The following is a 27,598-nucleotide window of genomic DNA, read 5'->3' as shown; positions in this document are numbered from 1 at the left end:
ATTTAATTCATCCAGTGAATACAATGAAATGGATCAAATGAATAAAAAGAATCGATGAACAAAATGAATTAGGTATAAAATAAATGAAATGCATAAATAAAACAAACGAATCAAATAAACAAAATGAACTGAAGTGATAAAATGAATAAAAAGAAAAAAAAAATGTGCAGAATAAAATTCATTGATTAAAATGAAAAATTAATCAATGGTAAAAGGTTATAAATTAATATAAAGAAATAAATTGAATCAAATAAATTATTGGGATGAAATGATTAAAACTGAAAAAGTAGTCAGATTATTAAAATGAAGAAACTGAACAAAATGAATAAACTAGAAAAAATGAATAAAATGCATACAAAAAAACAATTCAGGTCTCGTGGCCGTAGAGGACCACCGATCTAATCAGCGTCTTGTAGATAATCAACTTCGTGCGGCGGCGAATTTTGTTCGACCGGAGCGTCCTCCGGAGTCCAAAGTAGGCACGATTTCCCGCCAAGATCCGTCTCTAAATTTCTCTGCTGTTATCATTGTCGTCGGTTACCAGTGAGCCCAAATACATGAATTCGTCGACCATCTCGATTTCGTCACCGTCAATCCGAACTCGGGTGGAAGGTTCACATTGTCGTCTCTAGAACCTCTTCCTCTCATGTATTTTGTCTTCGAAACGTTGATGGCAAGTCCAATCCTGCTGGCTTCTGCTTTCAGTCTTTGAGCATATATTTCATTCAAAATTCAATAGAGATACGAATAGTTTAAATAAATCAAATGAATCAAATCTTTTGAAAATTTTCATCGTCAAACTTTCATATTATCCAGTTAAGCCAAATATTTTTCTGATATAGCCATGAATTTCCCTAATTATAGTGTAGATACAGCCCTCTAAGAACGGTTGGTTTCAAAATCGTCCAATGAAGGACGTTCGTTGGACCAATTTGGACAACGTCCAAATAACCGTTCAACGAACGTCCATCGTTGGACCCGTGTTGAACGATTTTGAAACAATTTTTTGGACGTCTCAGTGGGAGGCTTTGAATACAATTGAATTAAAATTGAGTTGATGTAGCAGACAAAAAATTACATTACAATTAACAAATATTTCAGATTGACAGAAGATCTTATCACGCAACTTAGAAATGGATACAGAAATAGCTAGATAGATGCGATAGAAGAGAAACAGAGAGAGAGAGAGAGAGAGAGAGAGAGAGAGAGAGAGAGAGAGAGAGAGAGATGGGGGGCGTGTGAGGAATGGCAAATGATGGTTAATGCAGTGATATTATTTTTATAGGTATATTATTATGATATATTGATTTCTTACATTCTTATCATAAATAATGTAAGTAGTAATTTTTGCGCCATAACCAGTATAACCTAAATCTTGCAAAAGAGCTAAATTTTCGCTAGATTTTTGGGCTTCAAACATACAGTTGCTTTCGGTGACGCCACGAGTATAATTATATGAGAAATCTTTTATCTCACGACTAGGTGAATTACTTTTTGATCTGTGTATTGATATACCATCCAACATTTACCTCATGATTGAACGCAATGCCTAATCCAAGGGATAAATACTAGAACTCACTGTTTCTTTATCAACAAATAATTTTGTCTTTGAAGTGAACTTATATATTGGTTTTTGAGAAATAGTTAACTTGTTATAAAGGTAATTCCACAGAGAACAGACGTCCATCTTCAGCATTCAACTTGTGTAAAATCTCTAACGGTTTCGAAGAAAGTTTGGATATCTAAACCAGGTGCGCTACTGTCGTCATGTTTTTTTGTGGCTGAGTGCGACAGAATTGACAGCGGTTATTCCTCTACCCAGTCAAACTAGTCCGGAGCCGATTCGGAATTCCAGCATGACTTCCAGCTCAAATGCGTCAACCGATAGAACCGGAATCGGTTGTTTTCTTTGAGCTAGATTCCATGTTGAATCCATCCAGAATTTCGAACCGGTTCCGGAATCGATTTGACGGATAGTTAGGATAGGTTGGTGTGGCGGCGCTAGTGTTTTTCGTATATGAATTCAAATGTTTACACACGTTTTTTAAATATTTTTGTTCGATCATCGATGTCTGTTCTCTGTTGTAATTCACAAAATGTTCTCAACATCGAATTCCTTGAATCACGTAGATGTGTTTTCATACCCCGATATTTAAAATCGGTTTAGTTTTGCCCCTAAACACCAGTAAAGCAATACTCTGTATGAAACAATCTCATTTTTAGTTAGTGGAAATTGGTAAGCGAGGAATAAAAATACAAAATGTTTAATATCTTCGCCGCTTGCGCAATCTATAGCTTGTTAGAAAGGTATTTTTACAAGCTTTCTATTTATGTGCAGTTTGTGAGCAATATTACATTGTTCAAAAGTTATTTGCAAAAATCCTGTCGTGTGTTGACAAAATCCATATCTCAGAAAGTAAACAATATATCGAAAATCAGAAATAATAGTGTCAAATGGCAACGTTAGGCCTTTCATTTGAAACTAGTTTCATTAAGATCGGTTCATCCATTGCTGAGATAATTACATGACATTTTGTACATACATACATACACACACACATACAGACATTGTCTCATTTTGTCGAGCTAAGTCGATTGGTATATGATACTCGGCCCTCCGGGCCTCGGAGAAAGTTTTCAAAGTTTGAGCGAATCCTATACATTTCTTTTGTAAGAAATGTAAAAACGAAAAGCAACAAGAATATTTATATACTCAAATTTTCAATTGCGAAGTAAGACGCGATTAAACCTAGTTCACCTCAGAAAATCTGATCGACATCGGACAGACCGACATATCGTTAATAGTAACAACAATAATTTATATCATTTCCTTTATTTTCAGTATGAGACGTCGACTTCAGCGCATGAGCGCAAATCAATCACACAACCGCGCCATTGAATGGACGTATAATCACAGAGAACAGACGTCCAACTCCAGTTTTGAAGTTGTATAAAATCGAAGACATTTTCGAATGTAGTTGATATATCATCACCAGGTGTGTTAGTATCGTCATTTCGTTTGGTAGCCGAGTTCGACTGGATTGACAGGTTTACATGGAACTTTCAAAATGGCCGACATTATTACACCTCCACCCAGCCAAACCATTCCGGAACCGATTGAGTCGGAATCGGTTGTTTCCTTTCCTTTGGAATTTGTGAAATGGCCTCCAAAGTAGTTAAATTTTTCTTTCAAACACAAATGTTTTATTTATTAACAAGTTATAGGTTCGAACATACCAAATTTATTAAAATATAGTTTGCTTTAATGTAAAATTTAGCTGACTACCAAAGCTTTCATATCACATCTCTTTTCATACTTTTTGTAGCGACTCACTCTATCTTACTCAGGTGCACAGTTACCGCCGGATAAAATATTGGCCCCAGAAACGCTTGATATAATCTAGCTTTTTCAAATCTTAATATGATTGGACTACAAAAGGGGAGTTCTTTATTAGTATGTTGTTATTATGCGTGCCAAATTTAATAGGTTAGATCATTTATGGATAAACCAAAAACGGTTTCAAGGGCGCGTATAATGACAACTCGAATGACAACCTATTGAAAGATTACGCTGCAAATTTTTTTTTCCAAAAATAATAAGATTTCACAAAATTACAGACGATTTAATCAAGTGTTTTGTGAGCAATATTTTACTTTGCGTTTATAGTGCACCTGAGTATATATTGTTCCCTTTTACATCGTTCGTTATTACACCATAGGCCGTTACACCATTTGCAATTACATCATTCTACATTACGTCGTTTGTTATCACATCGTTCGCCATAGCATTGAGTGCAATACATCATTCTTCAACACATCCTTTTCATTGCATCATTTAGTTTACGTCGTTCCACATAGCACTCACTCGTGTAATATCACACTACTCTATCTAAAGAGCGATGTGCAGCGATTTTGATGTGATATCACAAGATTTTTTTTGCTGTGTAGCATATGTGAGAGCGAAATGATAAATTTTCAGTGTTAGCAGCGACATGCGACCTCCAGTAGTTATAATCTCTTTTCTCAAAATACATAGATTTGACTCGTTTGGAATGACAATGACAAATGAAGACTATTTTTTCAATAGGTCCTATCTGCAAAAGAGAGCCTCTCTTTGTTCACTTTCTCTTCCGCGAATTACTGGATCACCATTCTGATTTCCCTTCACCTATATGCATAATAAGCTAGTAAAAACCTCGATCTTTCGAAACATACTGATAAATGTTTAAAAAGTTTTATGGTTTCGCAGTAATAATCGAAAGAAAAAGCGAAAAAAGTGGGCTCTCATTTGCAGATTGGACCTAATGAAAAAAAAGTCTTCAAATAATCATTGTTCCAATTTTGACAGTATCGTCACTCTCGTTATATGCACGCAGGTTCACGCCAGCTTGACAGCAACGCCCAGTTAAGGATGTCGGGCATTCATTGAACGCATTGGACTAACGTGGGACGACTTCCTCTTACTGGGTGGATACCGTAAACAACTATTGTCAATAGCAGGACTGTTGACATATTACGAACTAGACGATAATGGCACACAAATAGCTGAATACTCTCTATTTTCTGTGACCCGACTGTTCTGGTAGTTTTAGGGATGTCTGATTTTTTAGATTAATCGCTTAATCAATAATCGAATATTTTATTCGTGCCAAACGATTAGTTCGATTAATTGGCCGCTATTAATTGATTATCTCGATTATTTAGCAACATAAGAACAAATTAACAAATAATCAGTATCGAGTACTTTAAAAGAATTTTTTTTATCCGAAGAATTCAAATAAATTCTGCTATTCCAACAAACAAAGAAGGCTGAAGAAGCCTTTGACAAGGAGAAGAAGCTGAACAAGAGCTGTTCAAGCAATTATCCAGCTAAATTGTTTGTTGGAATGTGTAGAGTACCCTTTGAGCTTGAGCTTGTGCGACCACCGCTACTCCGTTATCGATCTGGACTAGCTGAAGTTGCACAGGGAATAAGTAGATAATTATGCTTGGGAGTAGCGAAGCATCTTTCAATGTGCAACTCCTGGTAATTGTAAAGTGTTTATTGATCAATGCCGGCGCCAGCCAGGCCGGAACGTAGATCGCGGAAGGAAAGGGAAGGAATGTTAGTCCAATACTTGCTTTTGCTAGAGGCCGTATATACTACTGCGCAGTCCACAAGTATCACGAGAGGAGGATATTTGTTAGTTCCGACGGTAAAGATGGACAAGTCTGTCTATGCCAAGGGACATGCTGGACATGAGATAAGACATTTAACTTACAAACGATTTTGTCTTGCGCGCCAATGCAATGCTTTGATTTTGACGATGATATAAAAAGAAGAAGCAGAAACGACGGCAGCCATTTTAGCTGCCACCTTGTGACTATTCAGCATGTCCTTAATGGTGTGGGTTTACCTATTGTTGCTATATTCATAGTTAAACGGAAATACTATGAGCGGACGCGAAGCCAATTGAACATGTCAAATGCCGGAGCCAATCGAAAATAAACAATTTTTTTTCTGTAACACCAAGAGACATTCGCTTTCGCACAAGTATGAAACCACATCATAGCTTCGAATTTGTTTTGCTATTCGTGCATGTAAAGTTCTTACTGACGACGTCAACAATGAAACTATTATGCCAGTGCTTGAACATTTGCATGGGATGCCAGTGTTTTTTTTTCTGAAATAAGAGCTGCCAATTTTCCGGTTTTTGTGTCCGCCTAACTATGAATATAGTAACTATAGGTTTACCAGGTAGTCCCATCAATTCAAGCAAAAATATTAGGCCATGTTTGGTCCCGATAAACAGTTTCTCATTTTGGTAAACACTTGACTAGCTTTTGATGCGATATTTCTACCAAAACACAAATTTAAAATAGACCATTTTGCGCCTAAAAGGCACAATACCTGACATTGTCTAGAACTATATCAGTGACAGAAACTGATGAGAGGAAGTTTAATTGCAAATTTCTCTATTTACCAATCTTAGGTGGTATTATGCTCTTCATGTACTTTTAATGGTTACTGGCGAACTAAAGAGATGAGTGAATCGCAGAAGCAAGACGTGGAGCTCCGGCCAAATTCGGTCTGTCGATGATTTGTTTAACATCCTAAAACACATTGTGTATGATCGCATTAATAATATGATACATATGATGGGAATAGCTATGGCGACACGATCTTACGTTACGGAAGGTTTCAGTTTCTACCTTCACGATGCACATCTTCATCTGTCAGCATGACAGTTTATTTGTTGCATCTGTCAATTCGACACGAGTGGAACGTTGCAACTGCCGGTGATGCCAGAATATTCCCCGGCTCGTAAACTGACCCTGGAGCTCGTATCCAGTTCGGAGTTACCAAACTCCACCACGGCCAGTTTTGCGGTTGTTCGTCTATATCGTCCACTGTTTGTGCGTACCCAGGCCTGCCGATTTCGTCCATCGCCGGACACGATGACCTCTTCTATCACCCCGCGGATCCAGCACTTCCGGTTGCTACCTGCTGCCACGTAAACCAAGTCTCCAACTCCTAATGGTCTCGACTCACCAAACCACTTCGTCCTCTGGTTCAGCAAAGGAACATACTCCTTGATCAAACGTTCCCACAAACTGATGGCCAGCTACTGTGAACACTGAAACACGTCTTGAAGTGCTACTGCTGGATGAGGTGGGGGAAGATTCATGCTAGGCTGATTTGGAGAGAGTCCCCGCAAAAAGTGGTTTGGAGTGAGTGCCTCCGTCAGACTATTGAGACACGTACGTTAGCGGACGAGTTTAGCATGTCTTCCGCTTCAACCACTACTGTCTGCAGAATTTCGCCTGTCTACCATCTCCCATGATCAAGCGCCACGAAAGCCTCCTTGTCGCTCAACTTCTCTCAACCTGGCGGCAACGTTCATCGGCTTAAACTCCTCACAGCACCTAATGAGATGATCCGTCAGCTTACAGATCCAGTACGGCTTAGTTACTGTCTCTCTTCGAACATCATCAGAAATCTGGTCCGCGTCATGAAGATGGACGAACTCCTTCTTTCGGGAACATCCTTTCCCCATCCGCGAATGCTCGCACTCGCTTAGCGACAACGTCGAGAACTCCGTTACCTCCGACACGTCCGAAACGATGTCATTTGTGAAGTTCGTGACCATGCAATGGACTGTCTACCCAATCCAGTTTGTAGCTCGGTGGTAACTTGTCAGCTAACTCCTGCACCAGCATCAGGTTGTTTAGCTGGTCGCAGAGTCCTGACGCTTCAAGGTGGTCGCATAACTGTTTCACCGTTATCCCGTTAGCAGTTATCCCGAAGCTGATGAACGTCTCCAATCGATCAGCTTTCGGTGACGTCGCGTTCCTCACCTTCGACAACAACGTTTTGAGCAGCTTCGCCGGTTTTCCAAACAGATTCCGAAGATCACTGATCACATCCGGAACAGAATCCGGCAGCACTAGCCGACTCCTGACCGCCTCAAGTGCGTCACCCTGTAGACAGTCCTGCAAACGCTTCAAATTCTCGAGGTTTGAGAACCCGCAGGCTGCAGTCGTATACTCGAAGCAGCTGATAAACAACGGCCAAACTTCTGCTTCTCCTTTAAACTTGGGAAGGTTCTGTGAGACCGCTTTTCGAGCAGCTAGCTGATCCCGATCAGAATGAAATAACAAGATTATAACAGAACACAATTTTTGTAACATATTGTGTTATAAATTACGTCTCGTTAGTAGTTAAAATAACAGAAATTTATAGCAAGTAACAATGCGAGATATAGTTTTGAAATATTTCTGTTATGTGTTTCTGATCGGGACGATACAACCTGGCCCATTTCTGTTGCGACTGCATCTACTCGGCGGGACATCAGAAACTTCACCGTCACTCACATCTTCGTTACTTCGCTCGAATTGTCCAGCTTGGACAACGAACGACTTATCTAACGGCACCTGATTGTCGGACACGCGACTTTATCAGCCGTCTGCCGATATCCTTGCTTTGGGTAGGCTCCGCGATAATACAGCATCCAGTTTTTCACCTTCTGTTCCGGTTTGGAGGCAGAAGCACCGCCGACAGCTCCATATTGGCCTTATTAATGCTGTCGTCAAGCTGTTTCCAAATAGCGTCCCGCTTCTTTGAGAATTCACGCTCTGCGGCCAATTGGCAGTCAAGCATTTTCAGCAGCAGCAGCAGCACTAGATCTGCTTTGCAAAAGCCTTCTCCATTGCTAGCTGTTCCTCTTCCAACTGCTGTTCAGTCAGGTCTAAGACGGAACCAGCTCCACAATCGAACCCTGCATCGCTATTCGGGGCGGACTTCTTCCCGCACTTCTTAGCCGTAGTCTCTGGAACTTTAAGACGCCGAGCGCTTTGCGGAGAGCATCGCGGACAACGCCAAGTAACGTTTGCTATCTCTTGTTTGACACCTGCACACGAGAAATGAGCCCAATACTGACATTCTTCGCATTGGACCCAATCGATGTCATCGGATTCCGCTAGCTTGCAATACAAACACTTCTCGTGCTTCGAAGGAGAAGAAGCCATCCTGCACACTTTCCGATAAACATTTTTTTGATTTTGTTCGGATGCCAGGTGAAAACAAGATTTTAGAAAATCTGCCATTTTTTACTGTGCAGTTGTTTCACAAACTTTCGTATTCTGGATCTTATTTTCTTCAGTACAGCTAAATCTGTAATCTATCCACCATCCGAATAATTGTTCTCCTTGCTCGCAAATTCTATTTGCCTAGTCCAACGTATTTTACTATCTACTACTATCACTTTCAAAATGGTTTTATTCTGCTTGCCCTCTTATGCTGTTTATTTACTTATGCTTCAGTCCTCTTCTATCGTTCTCTGTCTACTACCTTCGCAATGCACTTCTTCGTCTGTCAGCATGACAACTAATTTGTTGCATCTGTCAATTCGACCCGGGTGCAACCAAGACGGATACAGGTGTACACTTTTTTTCTGTGTGTGAGTGCGGTTGTCATTTTTCTTTGATGAAGCCGAAAAAACAAGAGGATATGAAGAAGAAAAGCACAAACAAATGACGTAGTGGGCCTTTCGGTTGCCATAAGTTTTGTTTTGGTTCGGCCATAGTTCATTTAATCGGTTTTTTTCGTGGTAAAAAGTGTCCCCAAGTGTTCTAATCGGTAGATCGGATGTGAAGCCCGGCCTTTTCTCACTTTTCATCGGGCGCCAAAGAATAATGATGCTCGTTCGGATGTTTATGTTTACTTCAAGGGCCCCGGCCGCCATGCTTAATTTTGCAAATATAAAACTAATACACTCCAAAGTGTCAAATGTTCTCACCTTTCTCCATATTGGGGTGCAACGTTTCAACTGCCAGTGATGCCAGAACATATGTAAAAAAAAACCTTCAGCTCCGTTGAGTTAGAGCTATCGTCGGCTCTTCACCACAATGTTTGACCCGCATACTCAAACGAGTTTGGAAAAGCGACAATTTCGAGTCGCGTACACACGATCTGCAATGTGGATGAGCAGGATGGTTCCGGATTGTGTTCAGCACTACAGGGTGCAACGTGTACGCGCTGGCTGTGAGCCTGCATTGGGTAATTTTTATGCTTGTGTGTGCAGTGGGCTGGATTTCTCATGCTAAACCCCTTTTAATATAGGGGACCCGTTTCAAAATTTTCGGCTGGAATTTTACCCGATTTTTTATCATGATTATCTGCCGGTACACAGAATGAAAAAAATAGATTTTTGCGCTCTCTCATTGGAAATATGTAAAACAATTTTGTAACTAATTTCGTACAATATACAATTACGGAAAATAACGGAAATATTGGATTATGTCAAAGCATTTATTATCTGCGCCTTGATTGGTCCGTATAATTCGACCACAAGCGAACCAGACAATTTTGTTTTTCGAAGCTCCACCTCTTCGACGATTGAAGTAAAATGTTTTCGATCGATGGCCGGCCCGTTTGCGTTGAACATAAACTGAAGCGAGTACAGCGGTATCATTCGTGTGCTACATTCGTGCTAGCTACAACATACATACATACATCATACATCTCCAGTTTTCTGACGTCCGAAACCATACGCCGTAGTGATGGAACATCTTGCCACCGAAGTATTGGAGCTGGCACATAAAGAGACAAGGATCATACCCCATCATGTGCAGCTGGCCAGTCGAAATGACCATGAGCTGAACAAATTACTTTCCGACGTGACCATTGCTCAGTGTGGTATGTTATCTAATATCCATGCCGAATTAAGTCAGGTGAAACGATTCAAAAAAATAAGCCAACCCGCCCATTTCAAAATATTATTGGCGGTTTGTAGGTACCTAGGGTAGTGAGCCTATTGGCATACACGTTTCACATTTCGGATATACATGCTTCTGTAGGCATTTTTAAAGCACGAACGGACTCAACTGGGTTTGTGCTTATTTAACTTTCCGTCACTCGCGCTAGTGCACTCAGTGCACGTCGTTCTAAAAATCTAGAAAAATTGTCAACAACTGAACATTAATCCCAACCAATGATCACCGTACGAACTGATAACGCTATAAGTATTCTTATTAACAACAACCATTCACCAAGATTGCTTATAGTGTTTTCTTTCGCCAATTTGATGTTAATCCTAGCTGCAAACTCCACAATAATCGAGTCATCTTTACCGTGTTTAAAGTTACTAATCGTGTGGATCCTTGGTTTCCAATTTATTCATTTCCCGTGTCAACTCGATTGTAACAATTCGACTGGTTTAATCATAATTACTGTACCAATAGCTCCCAACATAACATTCGCGTGAGTTTTTCTGTAATTTTGATTAAAAACCTGTCCAAATTTCAAATGCCATGAGTTTTTGGCAAAAACACGCAGTTGAGAGAAGTTAAATGCTAAACAGCTGTTTGTTAATATTTTAGAAAGATATAAGCATCTTAATCCACACACCTGTATTTTTTTAAATGTATCATTAAAACTAAAATAAGGCAACTCATACCGTCAACCGGAATATTTATTGTAACTTTTTCACATTGAAACTTTCACAATTGAGTCAACTTAAATACTACATTGTCTACATTACTAGCTGTACAGTCACTCAAACATCGTAATTGTAATATACTGTGGCCAATAGGATGAACAGATATTCTCCTCTCTCCACAAGCACGATTCGTTTTTCCCTGCACGTAAAATCTTTGATATCAAAAATATACCACAACTCCAACTAGCTTGAACTAGGCTCTAAACAGCACACCCTCATTATTCCTTCTTTGTTTACCCATCTCCTGACATTAAAATAAAACTGTTAAAAATTTACTGCTAAGCATTCGGGACTTAAATATTAGCTCAAATAGTGGAATATTACACAGAGATACACTGTTGCAGCTCTTCCCTTTCCCAGGGAGCAAAAGAGCGAAAATATGGCCATCTAATTCCGATATGTGATCTACCTCATTCGCCTATAGCTACTAAACTCCTGATAAGGCTCGCTTTCCATTCCTTTGACTCTTTCGTTATCACATTTAATTTCATCCACTTGTAAATATGTTGACGACTCATTTTTGTTTTTCAATCCAGGTTGTTTTGTTTGGTAAAATCAGTTAACTAAGCATGACACAAACTTTTCGTCTAATTTTAAAACATTGAACATTGTTGTTGCATACTAAAACCTAGCGTTAAAAGTAACTTTATAACATTTACACATTTACAGAAACTTATATCCATTGTTTTGTCTATACGTACGGAGGGTGTAGGGGGGATTAGATAAGTTGGTTGTTCTTTAGCTTGCAACTTAGCGACCGAAATCGACAGGTTGTTAGCTTGTTTACTGGAAAACGGCTGCTCTTTGCTGGAACTGTTGTCGACGCAGAATCCGTTCCTCTTCCATGCGACGTTTCTCGTCCTGTTCTTGCCTGTGCGGAGAGGGGAATGGAAAAAAAAACAATCAGTATCTTTGAAAAGTACAGAAATTCATACCACGGCGATAGTACGAGGAAACTATGGCAATAGACTATATGTTCCAAATGTTCAATAAAAAATGCAAGCTCGAATATAGTTTATAGCTGTCGGTATGTGTGCCCAAAGCCACCGACGCCGTTACTACCATGGAGACGCCATTTTTAGCGCAATCAAAAAGACCCCGTTTTTGGAACGTTGACAACAGTGTGCAGCGCTGCAATCATAGTTGGCTGTATTCATCAATAGCCAAATGCTGTGTCATTTTTCAACTCCATAAAGGAGCCAAACAGATAGAAAAGAAGTGTCAAGATCCATTGCCGATTGTTTCTGTTTGTTTGATGGTAAGTAAATAACGCATTCCTAAAATCAGCTTTGACCAACCTAATCTAAACAATGGCGCTAATAATTTGTGACGTAGAAATTCAATTAGCACAGCTCACCTAATTTCGTCGTGAAATTTATTCGTTCTCAGCTGCTGTTCAATTTTGGCTTCGAAAAAGTTCTTGGCTCCGTTCACTCCAACCTCGTCGACATTGATCTCGGTAAGGCGGGCCAGCTGACCAAGACCAGAGTCCGAAACCAGTTCACCGGCTCGCGCTTTCCTGTGAAGAATGAAAATAATTAAAAAACAAAGCATGATGCCATGATGATCGAATAGCTTACTCACGACGACCGACGGTTGGTTGTTATGTACCGCACTGTCAATTCACTAAACCTACAACCGATTAGCACTCACCTGTAAATCAGCAGAAACTCTCGGAAAGAAATCCGCCCATCTTTGTCTTCGTCTACTTCCTCGATCATGCCTTTCAGGCCGAGGTGCGTCTGTGGGGCACCGAGCTTCTCCATCATGAACTTCAGTTCGGCCAGATCGAGAAAGCCATCATTACCGACGTCGTACCTGCAAAAGATCGCAAGGGGACAAGGGAAGGCAATCAGTTAATAATTATCGTTTTCATTTATGCATGACTCATACAAGCTGTTTTGCATATAAGGAGGGATTCGTCATAGTTTATAGATTTATTACAGTATTTCTCTGGATTCAATAGTTGTTTTTTTCTCATTCAGAAAACACGTTCCAGGTCACTTTGTCCGAGTTGGCAGGCTCAAGTTTATTGATTTTCGATAAATTACACTATTAAAACAGAGGGTATCCGTTTCAAAACATGGAAATGTTGTGAACTTTTGCCTCACCCTCGATCAATCGACTTTTGCTGCTCAATATCCATGTTTCGAAAATGCATGCCAGCGAATGCGTGAAACTTCAATTACATATGCATTTTCGTGCAGCAAGTGTGTTACATAACGCACTTGAAACCAATTTTCGCACTCGCTTCTACATATATGTACGTGTACGTATAGAAGTGGAAAACGCGCAAAGTCACGGTCACTGTGGCAGGGGCTATTATCGCCAATTGAATCTGATTAATTTTCAATTGCAGTAGATACATAACCAGCAAGGTGAAAATAATTTTGAAGCTGTTTCCAAATTAGAAAGAAAAAATAACATAATTATGCATGGAAGCTGCCGTGAGAGGGGGTTTTGGAAATATTCACACCTCTTGCCTTGCGCAGTCCGAATTGCGTGACCGCGGGGTTTGAGATTGACCGCAAGATGAAAGTGCTATGCCGAATAATGGTTGAAACTGCGAAATAATTAGTACCTTGATTCAGTCTACAGTTGGCAAAAAAAATCGATCTACATGTCTCAATACGTCAGTAAGACAAGTGGTCAAAATGCAAATGAAAAGTTTTTTTTATTAATTTATTTGCATAATGTGAACTCGGATGAATTCCAAAACACGTCGCCAGTTTAGGCATAGTTGCACCGTTTTCGCTTAACCATGTGTCCAAAATCTTGTTTTGACTTCATTTTCAATAGTATTTTCAATGTCATTTTGGAAACGAAGAATTTAAGGAATTATACAAGCGAGCCACACTGCCTAACCATGTATCTGACATGAGCAAATGTAAAAATACGTTTTTCAACACACTAACCTTGCCGGTGTACCACGAAACTGCTACTTGAGGAAGCTAGAACATTTCCCTATACAATCAACCCGAGTTTTTGACATAATTCCATCTGTAGCTCTTATTTTGTACGAACATATCACCTCTTCCCTTGGGGTTTCTTTTCGAAACACTTTTATTTTGCTTCTCATTGTTAGGGCACTTTTTCAAATGCACTTTAATCACACACCACTGCAAAAGACACCCGCGAAACTTTAATCGTTTACTAACAAAACTTCAAATTTTCAGCCAATGTGCAGATAACCGAAGAAAAATGTCCCAAAACTCCCATTTGCGCGTTTCAATTTTCACTTCGAATTCCATTTTTTCTCAATGTAAACAAGCGCGTCGGTGCCTAGCAACGAGCGTGCGTTCCTTGCTTCCACATATCTTTACCTTAATGGACGATTCAGACGATACATCAGCTTCCGTCAACGTCAGCGAAACGTCACCGTTCCGTCAGGATAAGTTGCATGCAGTTTTAATGGAGGCTTTCACACACAACATCAACGGCCCGAAACGTATTGACGTACGGAACGTGTGAACGGGCACAAGAGAACGGAACGGAACGGTGACGTTAACGGAAGCTGATGTATCGTCTGAATCGTCCTTAAGCCGTATATAAAATAAATGTCGTACGAACGATGACTATCAAACGCACAGCGTGCTGTGATGGGCACTTTGAAACCACTGCTTATTGAGAACAGTTACGCAAAAAGAGCAAAAATAAGTCAATTAATCGAGCACAATTAGAATTCATCTCCGATACCTCTGTAGCAAAGCTGGATTCTGTTTTGTTTATTTGAGATTTTAACCCTTAAGGTCATTCACCCATCAAAAGAAAAGATAATTACAATACAATTTATGTTACATGTCATTGTTTTTTTTTTGCTATTTTTTCTAGTTTATAGTGATTTTTCTGGGAGTCGGTTGGTGTCTGGTTGTTTGGGGCCGCGGGAAAGCTCTTTAGCACCCGGTTCGGTAGTAGCAGAAGGCTCACGGTTGAATGCCAAATGTAAGTAGAGGTTTGCCCACTACTCGGGTTCTTAATTGCCCGGGGGACCCTTCCTTTCAGGGCGGCCTAGGTGCCTCTACAGAATTTCGGATTCTCGTAACAACAAAAGACAAAAGTAAACAAACAAGTAATTTACTAAATTTACCGACTTTTATTTCGCCGCTTCTCCACTTCACTGCTGCTGCTTTTGATGATGGCGGAAGGCGGGGGTTTATCCGACCGGCCGGGACTCCGACGGCCGAGTTCTCCTGCTGGTATCGTTGGCTGCTATCGCAGCGGTCCTTTTCAATTAGCCAGGGAGGTGAGCAAGGCTCTTTTGTTGGAACCTCCCTAGCGACGGGGCGATTAATCGCCGGGTCCACTCATTCCCCGTGAATGGCCCAGGTAGATACCGCAGTAAACTACCTCAGGTGGATCCGTTGTCCTACCTGCTTCGCCCTCCTTTGCGATTACCTGTGGAGAAGAGCTATGCTCGTTCGGCTGCTCCTCCACAGTGAGGGCGGCGTGGTGTCACTGGGTCCTTGGTAATTAGCCGGGGAAGCGAGTGGCTCCTTTGCGTTTAGCTCCTGATATCTGGCGACCCAACACCACAAAACACTATGGTAACCGAACCACGACCGACACTTTTCGACGGGATTACTTGCCGTCGCACGCGCGCACTTAACTCTCGGTCCAGTGGCGGAAACTGTCCCGGGAAAATACTATTTACGGACGTCTGTTCTACGCCGTGGTTCGTTACTTTCTGCCTTATCTCGATGGCCGCCTTTTTCACTCAACCAAACAACCACCAAAAAACACACCGCCACATAGCTGTCATTGCCATGGTACAGCATAGTTAGCAATCACTTTTACAGCGAGAGGAGAGCGGTGACCTACCTAAACCCTATGTTTCTTGTATACAAATGTTCAACAAAAATTACTACACCTATCTGCACAAACAAAACCGTTCACAAACGAGAAAATGAACAAAAATTTACAACTTTAGTGTGAACGGTACAAAACAGCGGTGAGCATAAATTTTCGTAAACAATACACTCTACGGAGAGAGTACGCACGAAAGGGTATATTTCCACCCAGTGCTCAATTGTTACCCTTACGGGTTACAATCTCGCCCACACCGGGTGGAAAAAAATTGGTAACAATTTTTTTCTAAACCAACGCCTAACACCGATACAATAATAATAACGAAATGAATAAATAAATAAATAAACAAAGAAAAACTTAGAAAAAAAACTAACCTAATTATTTCTTCCGCAATTTATAAATAATTCATCCAAAAAAATTAATCGACCGAGTGTCCTCATCGGTGAAATGTTTGCTCAAGTTTGGTCTGATAATACTGACAGCATACGCGAGGCGAGAGGCTATCAGCCATTGTCATTATTCGGCTATGGGTTGAACTCTAAATCCAATCCGAAAACAAGATCGGTAACAACTCGAAATTCCCAAAATTCTGCAAGTGGCATTGACAATTTTTAATGTTTCAACTTGCAGGGGAATGGTTGTCGGCATTATATTGTTCTTTTTCATCGACTGTCCAGAAATGTCTTACGTGTCCTTACGATACCAGTTCTACACACTTGTATTGGGGATTCAATCCAAATACATTCATTCAATCCCATTCATTCATCCTCAATCACTGGCCTGCTCGATCATTCACATTCCGATAAGCACTTCGAATTAACCCCAAAACAATTTTATCTTATCATTCACACATGCGTTCATTCACTCTGTTCGATTCCACACTCATACATTCACACATACCATACCGCTTAACGCGTTATCGTTTCTTCCACTCACAGACATTCCGGACAAAAAGTTTGTATATTCGTCCCTTTTCACCTCAAAACGCTTCGTACATGGCAAAAGAAACGTTTGAGAGGGACCAAAGAATGTCTTTCGCAAAATTTAAATAGATCAAAATGATTCCCGCTGGAATCAAACGAACCGCCCCAGGTTTAACCACAAACCCAAAATTATGCGAAATAAAATTTTATTATTCGATTCGAGATCGAAGATACGTGGCGCTTTTTAACCCACATTTCCCTCTAACACGCACACCACCCTGATTCGAATCGGGCTACACCTGCATGATGCAGAGCATTGGTGCGAACATCGGGGAAAATGTCAAAATTGATGATGGTATCATCCATCTGAATGGATGAATGAATCATCATCAAAACAAAACAATACGCGAAATCGGCGATCGCAATTATTTTTATTTTTTGAACCGTTTCCGCGCGATTTCGAGTTTTATTTCGGTCGGGAATTAGCCGCGCTAATGTTTGTGTCCCTATTGGAAAAAGGAGTAGTGACTTTGTGCTCCAAACAAGGAGATTTTACATAATTTAGTGCACCCGTAGGTGTTCCCCACAGAAAGGGGTTTTTGAAAAATTTTATGTTGCCGAACACGGCAGTAGAATGATGTGTAAGCATCCGGCGGTGAAAAGGCGGTATGATAGGTTCGTTTTGTTTCTTCCAAACACTGGTACTGGTTTGGTGAGAAACAGCCCCGTGAAAACTGTTTGTTGCCTGAAGCTGCCACCAAATGCTAGTAGCGCTAGCTACGTTTCAAATGTTTAAGGTCTATTCACATGAACTGTACAACACTGTTTGAAAGTGGGAATCAAAATAAGTAAATAATAACAATACATGAAAAAGCACGATTTTTTTTACATTGCTTATTCTCTATAAAGTCCGAACGCTTTTATCACCTGAGTTCTAGTTAAGCACATCAAAATGAAGTTTATTTGTGTTCGACAAGTTTCAGGTGGTGTTAACAATATTGGCTCGTAGCAATGTAAATGTTGCTTAAAGCGCGTTAGCTGTCATTTTGGCAACTATCCGAGCCAGGAAGCCATCTTATGTTGGCTTCACTCATTTTTCAAAGAAACGTCAAAACATTCACCCTCTTGGTGAGAAAGCTTTCTTTACCGTAACCGTCTCGACCGCCGGAGCAAAGCAAATTAGTGGATAATTTGGTTACCTCACTGCGAAAAAAAGAATTTTTTGTATTTGTTTGCCGAACACGGCAGGTAGTGTATTTATTTATCCGGTGCCCGGGAGAACGGCACGGTATAAGATTAGTGTTTTTTTAGTGGAGTATTCCACCCTACCGTAGTCGTCACCGGGGCCGGAGCATATATTTCGTGCGTGTGTTTGTTTACCACACTGCGTGAGGGTGGCTCTGGAAAATTGCAAGCAGGTGTTGAAGAACCTTCTCGCGGCAGAGTTGGTCTTCCACAATAAAAATAGAGAAGACGGAGAAATGTTGTTTTTTATTCGGACCAAAGTCCGTGTTGTTGCCACCGTCAGTCCACAGACAGCACGGAAAAGTTTTTATGCTGGTTAAAGCAGATTTGCTGGCCAAATTCCAAGGTTTTTACCTGTTAAATCCTCCAGCTCGTAGGAGGATACACCCTTTGTTGAGACAATTTTTTTGCCGGTAAGTATTGTGGTCCGAGTTTAGCATTGTACGACTCGAGTGCATTCGACAACTTCATGTTTCGACGGTATACCATTTGTCCCGTTTCAAAAGGTTTTTTTTTTTTTTTTTTTCCTACGTTTATTTGACACGGCATTTGCAATAGCTTTTTATGCCAGTTTCTTTTTTTACATAGCACGTTACAAAAATCCTTAAGACTAATTTTAACTATACTAGTACTTTGTCTAAAACTAACACTGAAATCACTTTATTGTTTGCTTTTTTCCTTACATTGTTGTATTTCATACTGATCTAGTATTTTCGGGTGTATTTATTTACTTTTTTTCTGTTATTGTCTAAATTTAAAAACTAAATATTCTAGGACCCTTTAATTGGTGAATGATTAGCCTTGGATGAGAGTATGAGGAGATGAATTTAATTAAATTTTGACAGACGCTGTTTTTAGAAAATGATAGATAAGTTCCATGTATAGAAGATCGCGATACGCCAGGATGTCTCTAACAGGAACATGGATTGGTCTTCCTCGGACTTGTAAAGAATCTACTAATTGTGATCTGGCTTCACGATATTCAGTGCAGGACCAAACAACATGCTCAATGTCATGGTAACCTTCTCCACAAGCACAATGATTACCCTCAGCGAGCCCAATACGACGGAGATGTGCATCTAAAGTATAATGTATGGACATGAGCCTAGACATCACACGGATGATGTCCCGACTTACATATAATCCTTTGAACGATACTTTAGGGATAATTGAGTGTAGCCATCGTCCCATATCTCCATTGTCCCAAGATGTTTGCCAACTAGCAAGTGTCCTCTGTCGAGAAGCGCTATAAAATTCATTGTAAGCGATGGGTCTTTCATATATTTCACCATCTAGTGCACCAATCTTGGCTAAATTATCAGCTTTCTCATTGCCCGCAATAGAGCAATGGGCGGGGAGCCACACTAGGGTAAATTTATAACATTTTCTTGTCAGGTTACTCAGAGATTCTCGTATCTTCCCCAAAAAGAATGGATCGTGATTATCAATCCTCTTTGAGCGTAGAGCTGCAATTGTGCTGAGACTATCAGTGAGGATAAAGTAATGGTTCGGGGGTAAAGTATTAATTATTTGCAAACTATAGTGAACTGCTGCTAGTTCCGCTATATAAACAGAGGCGGGTTCTGCAAGTTTGAGAGAAATTGAAAAATTATTGTTGAAAATACCGAAACCAGTGGCCTCACTGATTCGTGACCCATCAGTGTAAAACATTTTAAGGCAGTCTATGTGTTGATATTTACTTGTGAATATTTTAGGGATCTCCCGCGAGCGTAGATGATCCGGAATTCCACGAATCTCTGCTTGCATGGACGTGTCGAAAAATAAAGTGGATTCAGGAATATCTAGTATATTGACGTATGTGGGAACATATTTAGCAGGCGTTATTTCTTGTGACATGTGATTGAAATACACTGTCATGAATCTGGTTTGGGGTTGAAGCTCGACAAGTCTTTCAAAATTTTCAATTACCAGTGGGTTCATAACCTCACATCGAATAAGTAAACGAGAAGAGAGATCCCAGAATCGGTCTTTTAAAGGAAGAACTCCCGCTAGTACTTCAAGACTCATCGTATGGGTCGACTGCATGCAACCTAAGGCAATTCGTAAACAGCGATACTGTATCCGTTCCAGTTTAATAATGTGAGTGTTCGCAGCTGAACGGAAACAGATGCACCCATATTCCATTACTGAAAGTATTGTTGTTTGATACAATCTTATCATGTCACTTGGATGAGAACCCCACCATGATCCAGTTATTGTTCGCAGAAAATTTATCCTTTGTTGGCATTTCGTTATTAGATACCTAATGTGGCCTCCCCATGTGCCTTTAGAATCGAACCAAATTCCAAGGTATTTAAAAGTCAGGACTTGGGCTATCGTTCTACCAACCAACTGAAGCTGAAGCTGAGCTGGATCACGCTTCCTTGAAAAAACAACCAACTCTGTTTTCTCCGTAGAGAAATCGATGCCTAACTTCAAAGCCCAACTTGATAAATTATCCAAACTATCTTGCAGTGGTTGTTGTAAATTTAAGGCTTTTGGTCCTGTAACAGAAACCACGCCATCATCTGCAAGTTGCCTTAGAGTGCATGGGCTGACAATACAATTATCAATATCATTCACGTAAAAATTGTAGAGAAGGGGGCTTAAACAAGAACCTTGTGGGAGGCCCATGTAACTTATTCTGAATGTTGCCAAATCGCCATATGAAAAATGCATGTGCTTTTCTGACAATAAGTTGTATAAATAATTATTTAATATTGGTGAAAGACCACATTGATGTAGTTTCTCTGAGAGAACATCAATGGAAACAGAGTCGAATGCTCCTTTTATGTCTAAGAACACAGACGCCATTTGTTCTTTTTTTGCGTAAGCTAGTTGGATTTCTGACGAAAGTAGCGCCAGACAATCATTCGTTCCCTTTCCCCTCCGAAAACCATACTGGGTATCTGATAGCAAGCCGTTCGCCTCAACCCAATTGTCGAGACGTCGTAGGATAATTTTTTCCAACAATTTCCTGATGCAGGATAACATTGCAATCGGTCGATACGAGTTATGATCGGATGCTGGTTTTCCCGGTTTTGGAATGGCGATAACTCTCACTTGTCTCCAGTCACGCGGGACAATATTCTGCTCAAGAAACTTGTTGAATAAATTCAACAAGCGTCTTTTTGCTAGGTCAGGCAGATTCTTCACCAAGTTGAATTTAATTCTGTCTAGTCCCGGAGCATTATTGTTGCATGAGAGGAGTGCAATTGAGAATTCCATCATTGTCAAAGGCGAATCTATGAAATCGTTACTTGTGGGAGCATCGCGAGTGATTTTCTGCGCAGGAGCAGAATCGGGACAAATTTTCTTGGCAAAATTAAATATCCAACGATTCGAAAAATCTTCGCTTTCATTAGTCACGTTTCGATTCCTCATTCTTCTGGCTGTGTTCCAAAGAGTACTCATTGATGTTTCTCTTGACAAGCCATTAACGAAGTGTCTCCAATAACTAGATTTTTTGGCACGACGTATACTGTCAAATTTGTTTTGCAAAATGAAATAATTTTCAAAGTTCTCACGTATACCCCCTTTCTGTTTCATAATTTCTTTGTAGGCAACTTGTTTAGCTTCATATGCATCAGAGCACTCTTTGTCCCACCAAGGATTAGGGGGCCGTCTATTTATTGTCATTCCAGGATTGCATTTCGTTTGGGCTTGTTCTGCTGCTTCAATAATAAAACCCGCTAAGAATTCATATTCTTCGGTAGGGGGTAGCTCTTTTGTCGAAGCAAGAGAAGTGGAAATTAATGTTTCGTATGTTTTCCAATCAATATTTCGTGTTAAGTCATAAGGAACATTGATTGAATTCGTAAGGCCTAATTCACTGTTAATTGAAATAACGACTGGCAAATGATCGCTACCGTGAGGATCAGGTACAACCTTCCACGTGCAATCTAACCGAAGTGATGTCGAGCACAGAGATAGATCTAATGCACTTGGACGTGCAGGAGGTCTGGGGATGCGTGTTGTTTCGCCAGTATTTAAAACTGTCATATTAAATTCGTCACAAACATTGTATATCAAAGAGGATCGATTATCATTGTAGAGGGAACCCCACAATACTCCGTGCGAGTTGAAGTCTCCCAGTATCAGACGCGGAGCAGCCATGGATTCCACTACCTCAAAAATTTGACGTTGTCCAATTTGAACTTTGGGAGGTATATATATAGAAGCGATAGACATGTCTTTGCCTTTAATATTCGTTTGGACTGCTACAGCCTCAATGCCAGCAATCATGGGGATGGCAATTCTATAGAAAGAATAGCACTTTTTAATTCCTAGAAGCACTCCTCCATACGGGGTGTCTCGGTCTAGGCGAATAATGTTGAAATCATTTAAGTTGAAATTAATGTTTGAGGTAAGCCATGTTTCACATAGAGCAAAAGCATCGCATTTTAAATTATGCAGTAAAATTTTTAAGGAATCAATTTTAGGTATGATACTTCTGCAATTCCACTGTAAAACAGTGATGGAATCTTTCATTGGAGGAGGTGAATTACCCATTGAAAGATACAATCGCTGCAAGGATGGGCCATTGAGCAATCAGCTGCTCTAAAAATGTTCTAATTGTTGGGAGGAAAGCTGAAAGTATACTCTTTAGTGGTTCAGAAATATTGAATGCTTTAAAAATCCAATCAACAATTTCAGAAAATTTCAATAATCCTACCCCCGGCTGAGGCTCAGAGGTAGTCGAAATTTTATTATTTCCAGTAATGGTGTTCTGTTTGGATTGTACGTTCCCAAAACCGGGCGGAATTGATTTCGGTTTTGAATCGGAATTTTTCGGTTTTGGGCGCAGTTTATCTATTGGTGGAGAAATTTTAAGGCCCTTTCTTGGCAGCTTGGGAAAAGAAGACTGTTTTCTTTTTCTGGAATTTCCGGGTAAAACAAATGATGTACCTTCGCACGCTCCGTCAGAGTCAGACTGTTCCGAAAATAGAGATGCGTAAGTGTTTTCTAAGAAGATGGGTTTAGGGGTAGCATTTTTCAACATTTCTGCATAGGAGCGCTTAGACCTCTCCTTCAAGGATCGTTTAATTTTATCCTCACGCAATTTATAAATGGGGCATGAAGGGAGCTCATGTGAGTTTTCTCCGCACATTAAACATTTTTCTGAATTTTCATTGCATGTATCCTCTTGATGAGAACCCCCACATTTGCCACACCGTGCCTTATTGGAACAGTAAGTGGCTGTGTGGCCAAGCTGTTTGCAATTAAGGCAATTCATTACACGAGGGATAAAAAGGCGAACAGGGAGACGAATCTTATCGATAATGACATAGTTGGGCAGCGCAGACCCAGCGAAAGTCACTCGAAATGAGTCAGACAGTCGATAAACTTTTTTATCTCCTTCGTGTGATACTGAATGCAATTGCTTGCATTCAAGTATTTTTACGTCTTTAAGTATGGTGTCTTTGAAACGACCAACCCCATGCTTAACTAAGTCATCAACAGTCAAACTCGATTCTGTGATGACCCCATCAATTTCAATTTCCTTTGAAGGAATATACGCTCTATACTCACGCGTAAAAAGCTCGCAAGAAGCAATTGCATTGGCTTGTTTGAGACTACCAACGACAATGCGTATTTTATCTTTATTGACTTTGACGATCTCTTTTACATCCGAGAATCGCGAAGTCAAATCTTTAGAAATTTGAATAATATTTAGCGCCTTTACTTTACGCCTAATAAATACAATCCATGGTCCCGTTGACGACTCTGGGTAAATTTTAATTCTAGTCGGATTTACATTTTCAGCATAAGGCTTAGGGGGAGGGTCTGGTACTCGTTCTCCCATCTCTTCATCCATTTTACCTAGCAAGAAAAACTATCACAAAAAGGAATGAAAAATATACCTGTTATACCTGTAGAACACACCTCATGTGTTACGTTGTAAACTCGGTGCCCGTTGTTTGACAATGTGACACTTGCTGTCCTTCGTCGCGTTGCTTCTTCAGTAGAGAAATAGTCCTACCTGCAACACTTCAAAACTCTCTCCGATTAAGCTGCTCGTCGGTATCACCACCACAAGCGCGCTCTCTCCGTTTCCACCACCTCGGTAGACAAATGTGGCTACCTGTGGCTTGCTGCGAAAATCCCACTGTCGATGCGGCACTTTTCGGTGCCACTTGTTTTCCTTATTCGTCGTACCACTTCTGCGGTAGACAAATAGAGCAAATGGGTCTACCTGTGACGCTTCCCTCTCGTCGATTAGAATTGCCCGACGACACCAATACACTATATTTTTTTCTGTGTGTACAGGCACGATCACTGTCGATTTCTGCCACCGCGGTAGGCAAATTCGTCTACCCGCGGTTTGCTGTCAAAACACCACTTGTCGAGGATGCCGTTGACCACGCCTCCGACGTATCAACTGTCGACTCACACTTAACAAACTGGTCTCTCTCTCTCTCTCCCACAATAACGCATACAGCGTCTCGCACTCCGTCACTCTCTCGAGAACAAAACCTTCCACCTGGAGGCACAACCGTCTCGGTCGGTTGCAAAAACTGTTATGGTTTCAAAAGGTTTGGAGAACTTGCGATGGCGCAAGTTGTACTGATGTCGAATGCCCTCGCTAGCCTTTGCCAAATTCTTGACCACAATCTCCCGGATTTTGTCTAACTGTTGGTGTCTTGTTTCTAGGTCACCCGCACCGGAAATCCGGCTGAAGTCATCGGCAGATGCCACTTCACACCTGTGTATAATGAAATGAGGACTAAATCCAGTGGATAAATGTAGTATTTAGGATGCACTCCACATCGCTGATGTGGACATCCCAGTTGCGCTGCTCGGTTCGAGCATATGCCCGAATTGCGGTGTTTATCGAGCGATTTGTTCGCTTCACTGGGTTAGCCTGCGAATGATAGCGGGAGTTCAGCCAATGTTTGACGTTGGTTTCTTTTAGGAATTGACTGAACTCCTTCGAGGTGAAAGTGGAGGCATTGTCGCTTAGCAGAATTTCCGGGCTCCCATGGCGATTAAACCACTGTTCGCGCAGTATCGTACAGAGTGATGTACTAGCGATTTTGCGAACGGGGGTTAACATGACGTACTTGCTGAAGACATCGAGGACGACCAGCAAGTGTTGATTGCCACGTTTGCTTTTTGGAAGAGGACCAATGTAGTCCACAGAAACCATTCGCCATGGTGCATTAGTCGCACGCGACTGACCCATTTCGGGCTGGACTGGGACGAAAGGAGCTTTGATTTCCTTGCACGTGTCACATTCTCGAATAAACTTTCGTACTTCCGATCCCATACGAGGCCAGTAATATCGCAACTGCACTTCGTGGATCGTTTTATCGCATCCCACGTGAAGCAAATTTTCGTGGGTACGTTGGATCAAATCTTGACGGAACTCGGGTGCTGGGACGAGTTTCCAACTGAACTGCGCGTCGCACGGAACAACTTTCGAGTTTACCTACTTGAAAAGTTGATCGTCAGGATTTTGGATAACTTTGGACTTCCTGGAACAGTACCAGTCTGAGGTGGACAAAGCTGAAATGGCTGCTACGGCCCGGGATAACGCATCTGGAACGACATTGTCCTTGCCTTTCCGGTGCTCAATAGACATGTCGTAGAGTTGTAATTCTAAACTCCAACGACTCAAACGTGAACTGGTTTTCCATTTAGTCTTCAGTATCCATGTAATCGCTGACGAATCAGTGACCAGTCGAAAATGATAACCTTCCAAGTAACCTCGAAAGTGTTCAACCGCCATTATCACCGCCAGACCTTCCTTCTCAGTTGCATGATAGTTCCTTTGGGGAGTGGTCAGTTTGTGCGAAAAGTAAGCAACTACTTTCTCACCCTCGGGATACTCCTGCACCAGAACTGCAGCGACTGCTACGTCACTAGCGTCTTTCTGAAGGATGAACTCTTTGGAGAAGTTTGGTGGGACTAAAACTAGAGGAGTGACTAGAAGTTCCTTAATTTTAAAGAACGCGAGTTCTGCCTCGGAGTTCCAAACTAAGCTCTTGGTTTTCGTTTTGAGCAGATCGGTCAAGGGAGCAGTGACCTCACTGAACCGATCAATGAAGCGGCGGTAATAACCGCACATACCGAGGAAATGACGTAGTTTCGTTATGGTAACCGGTCTATCGTAGTCGAGAATCGGTTGAATTTTGTCAGGATTGACTTTGAGTCCGTCCCGATTCAACAAATAACCAAGAAACTTAAGTTCGGGGACTCCAAAACGGGATTTTTTCTAAATTGATACTATGCTTTTATTCCGTGAGTAATTGTGTCCGGCTCTTATTCCATGAGTTACTGTGCTGGGCCATGGGTGACCTCTCCAACGCAGGGCGGGGGGCTTACCTGTTGAGGGCCAATTGGTGGTGCTTAACGGTAGGTGTAGCCTTAGTGCAGTCTTGTTGTTCTGGCTTGCGGTGAGCCGCGGAAGGATGTTGTTGCCAGTTTAGTCTTCAGTGGTTGGCTTCGTCAGGGCCGCGGAATACCTCTCCAGCACTCAGCCCGAGTTCCGTTGGTTGTGGGGGAAGGGGTTCCCGGTTTTGGTTCCGCGTGACATTTTCCGTAGTATCGGAACATGGGCGGTCTTTACGATGCCAGGACAGCATGGTGTTGGTGCTTCAGTGTTGGGCCATGGGCGACCTCTTCAGCGCGGGGATGGCATAGCAGAGGGCCTATAGGGGGTGCTTGCAAGGTGTTGTTCTCCCTACATATCCGGGGAGTGTGACAAAGTAGTGAATGGACATTCTGGATGTAGTGTCCCTCAAGACTGACAAGGAGTGAGTGGAGATGACTGTTGGTGCGTCTGTATTCCTTTTTGCCATTGTCGCTGCAATGGCTGCCGGTTGTACGCCACAGTGGTCCTTAGCCTCTTGTCCAGTAAGATCGGGTAACCAACCCCGATGGGACCATGGTCGTATGCTGACAGGGAAGGGGGGCTCCTCTTTTCGGAGGATGAGTCCATCCGAGCGTCTGTTCCCCATGTTAGGGGCGGCTCAAAGTAGCGTCTGTTCTACATGTTAGGGGCGGCTGATGTATCGTCCTCGTGTCAGCGTGGAACTCTAAACAGAGCCTCCGGCGAAACAGGGGGTTGGCCAAGGCCCAACAAGTCACCCTGGAAAACTAACCGTTACGAACAATACAGAAGAAAATACGAAACGGAACATTCGGCGAAGACCTACGCGACGAAATAAGGACTATGATTGGAAACTCGGAACATTCCAGGTCACTCTGCTTTCCAGCTTTCGACAGGATAATCTAAGACGAACTCCAACCACGCAACTTTGAAGTCGTAGCACTGCAGGAACTTTGCTTGACAGGACAAAAGGTCCATAACGCGGACATCGGGCAGCTACTTTCAATCAGAGCTGTGGCACCACCAACGAGCTGGGAACCGGCTTTGTAGTGCTAGGTAGGATGCGTTAACGCAAAGATGTGTAAGTTGAGGATCAACAACAACTTCAACTACAGCATCATCAACGTACACTGCCCACACGATGGGAGACCCGACGACGAGAAGGAAGCGTTCTACGCGAAGCTTGAGGAGGTGTTCGACGGCTGTTCGCAACGGGACGTGCAAATCGTCATCGGTGATATAAACGCTCAGGTAGGATGGGAGGTAATGTTTAGACGGATAATCGGGCCAAACAGCTTGCACACTGAATG

General features: G+C 41.5%; 1 protein-coding gene across 1 annotated transcript in view; it reads right to left on the bottom strand.

The window, feature by feature from the left end:
* Positions 1–10,934: 10,934 nt before the first annotated feature.
* The window catches only part of LOC131686149 (EF-hand domain-containing protein D2 homolog), a 55,500-nt gene continuing 38,836 nt past the window's right edge, over positions 10,935–27,598 (bottom strand). The window contains exons 2-4 of the mRNA XM_058970329.1: positions 12,633–12,797; positions 12,337–12,498; positions 10,935–11,850 (exon numbers count right to left, since the gene is read on the bottom strand). Of these exons, the coding sequence (XP_058826312.1) occupies positions 11,763–11,850; positions 12,337–12,498; positions 12,633–12,797 (415 nt within the window). The 3' untranslated portion in view covers positions 10,935–11,762. The remainder of the gene's footprint in view (positions 11,851–12,336; positions 12,499–12,632; positions 12,798–27,598) is intronic.

The sequence above is a fragment of the Topomyia yanbarensis genome, chromosome 2 (assembly GCF_030247195.1).
Source record: "Topomyia yanbarensis strain Yona2022 chromosome 2, ASM3024719v1, whole genome shotgun sequence".
NCBI lineage: Eukaryota > Metazoa > Arthropoda > Insecta > Diptera > Culicidae > Topomyia > Topomyia yanbarensis.
This window is presented reverse-complemented; position numbering and strand designations above follow the sequence as displayed.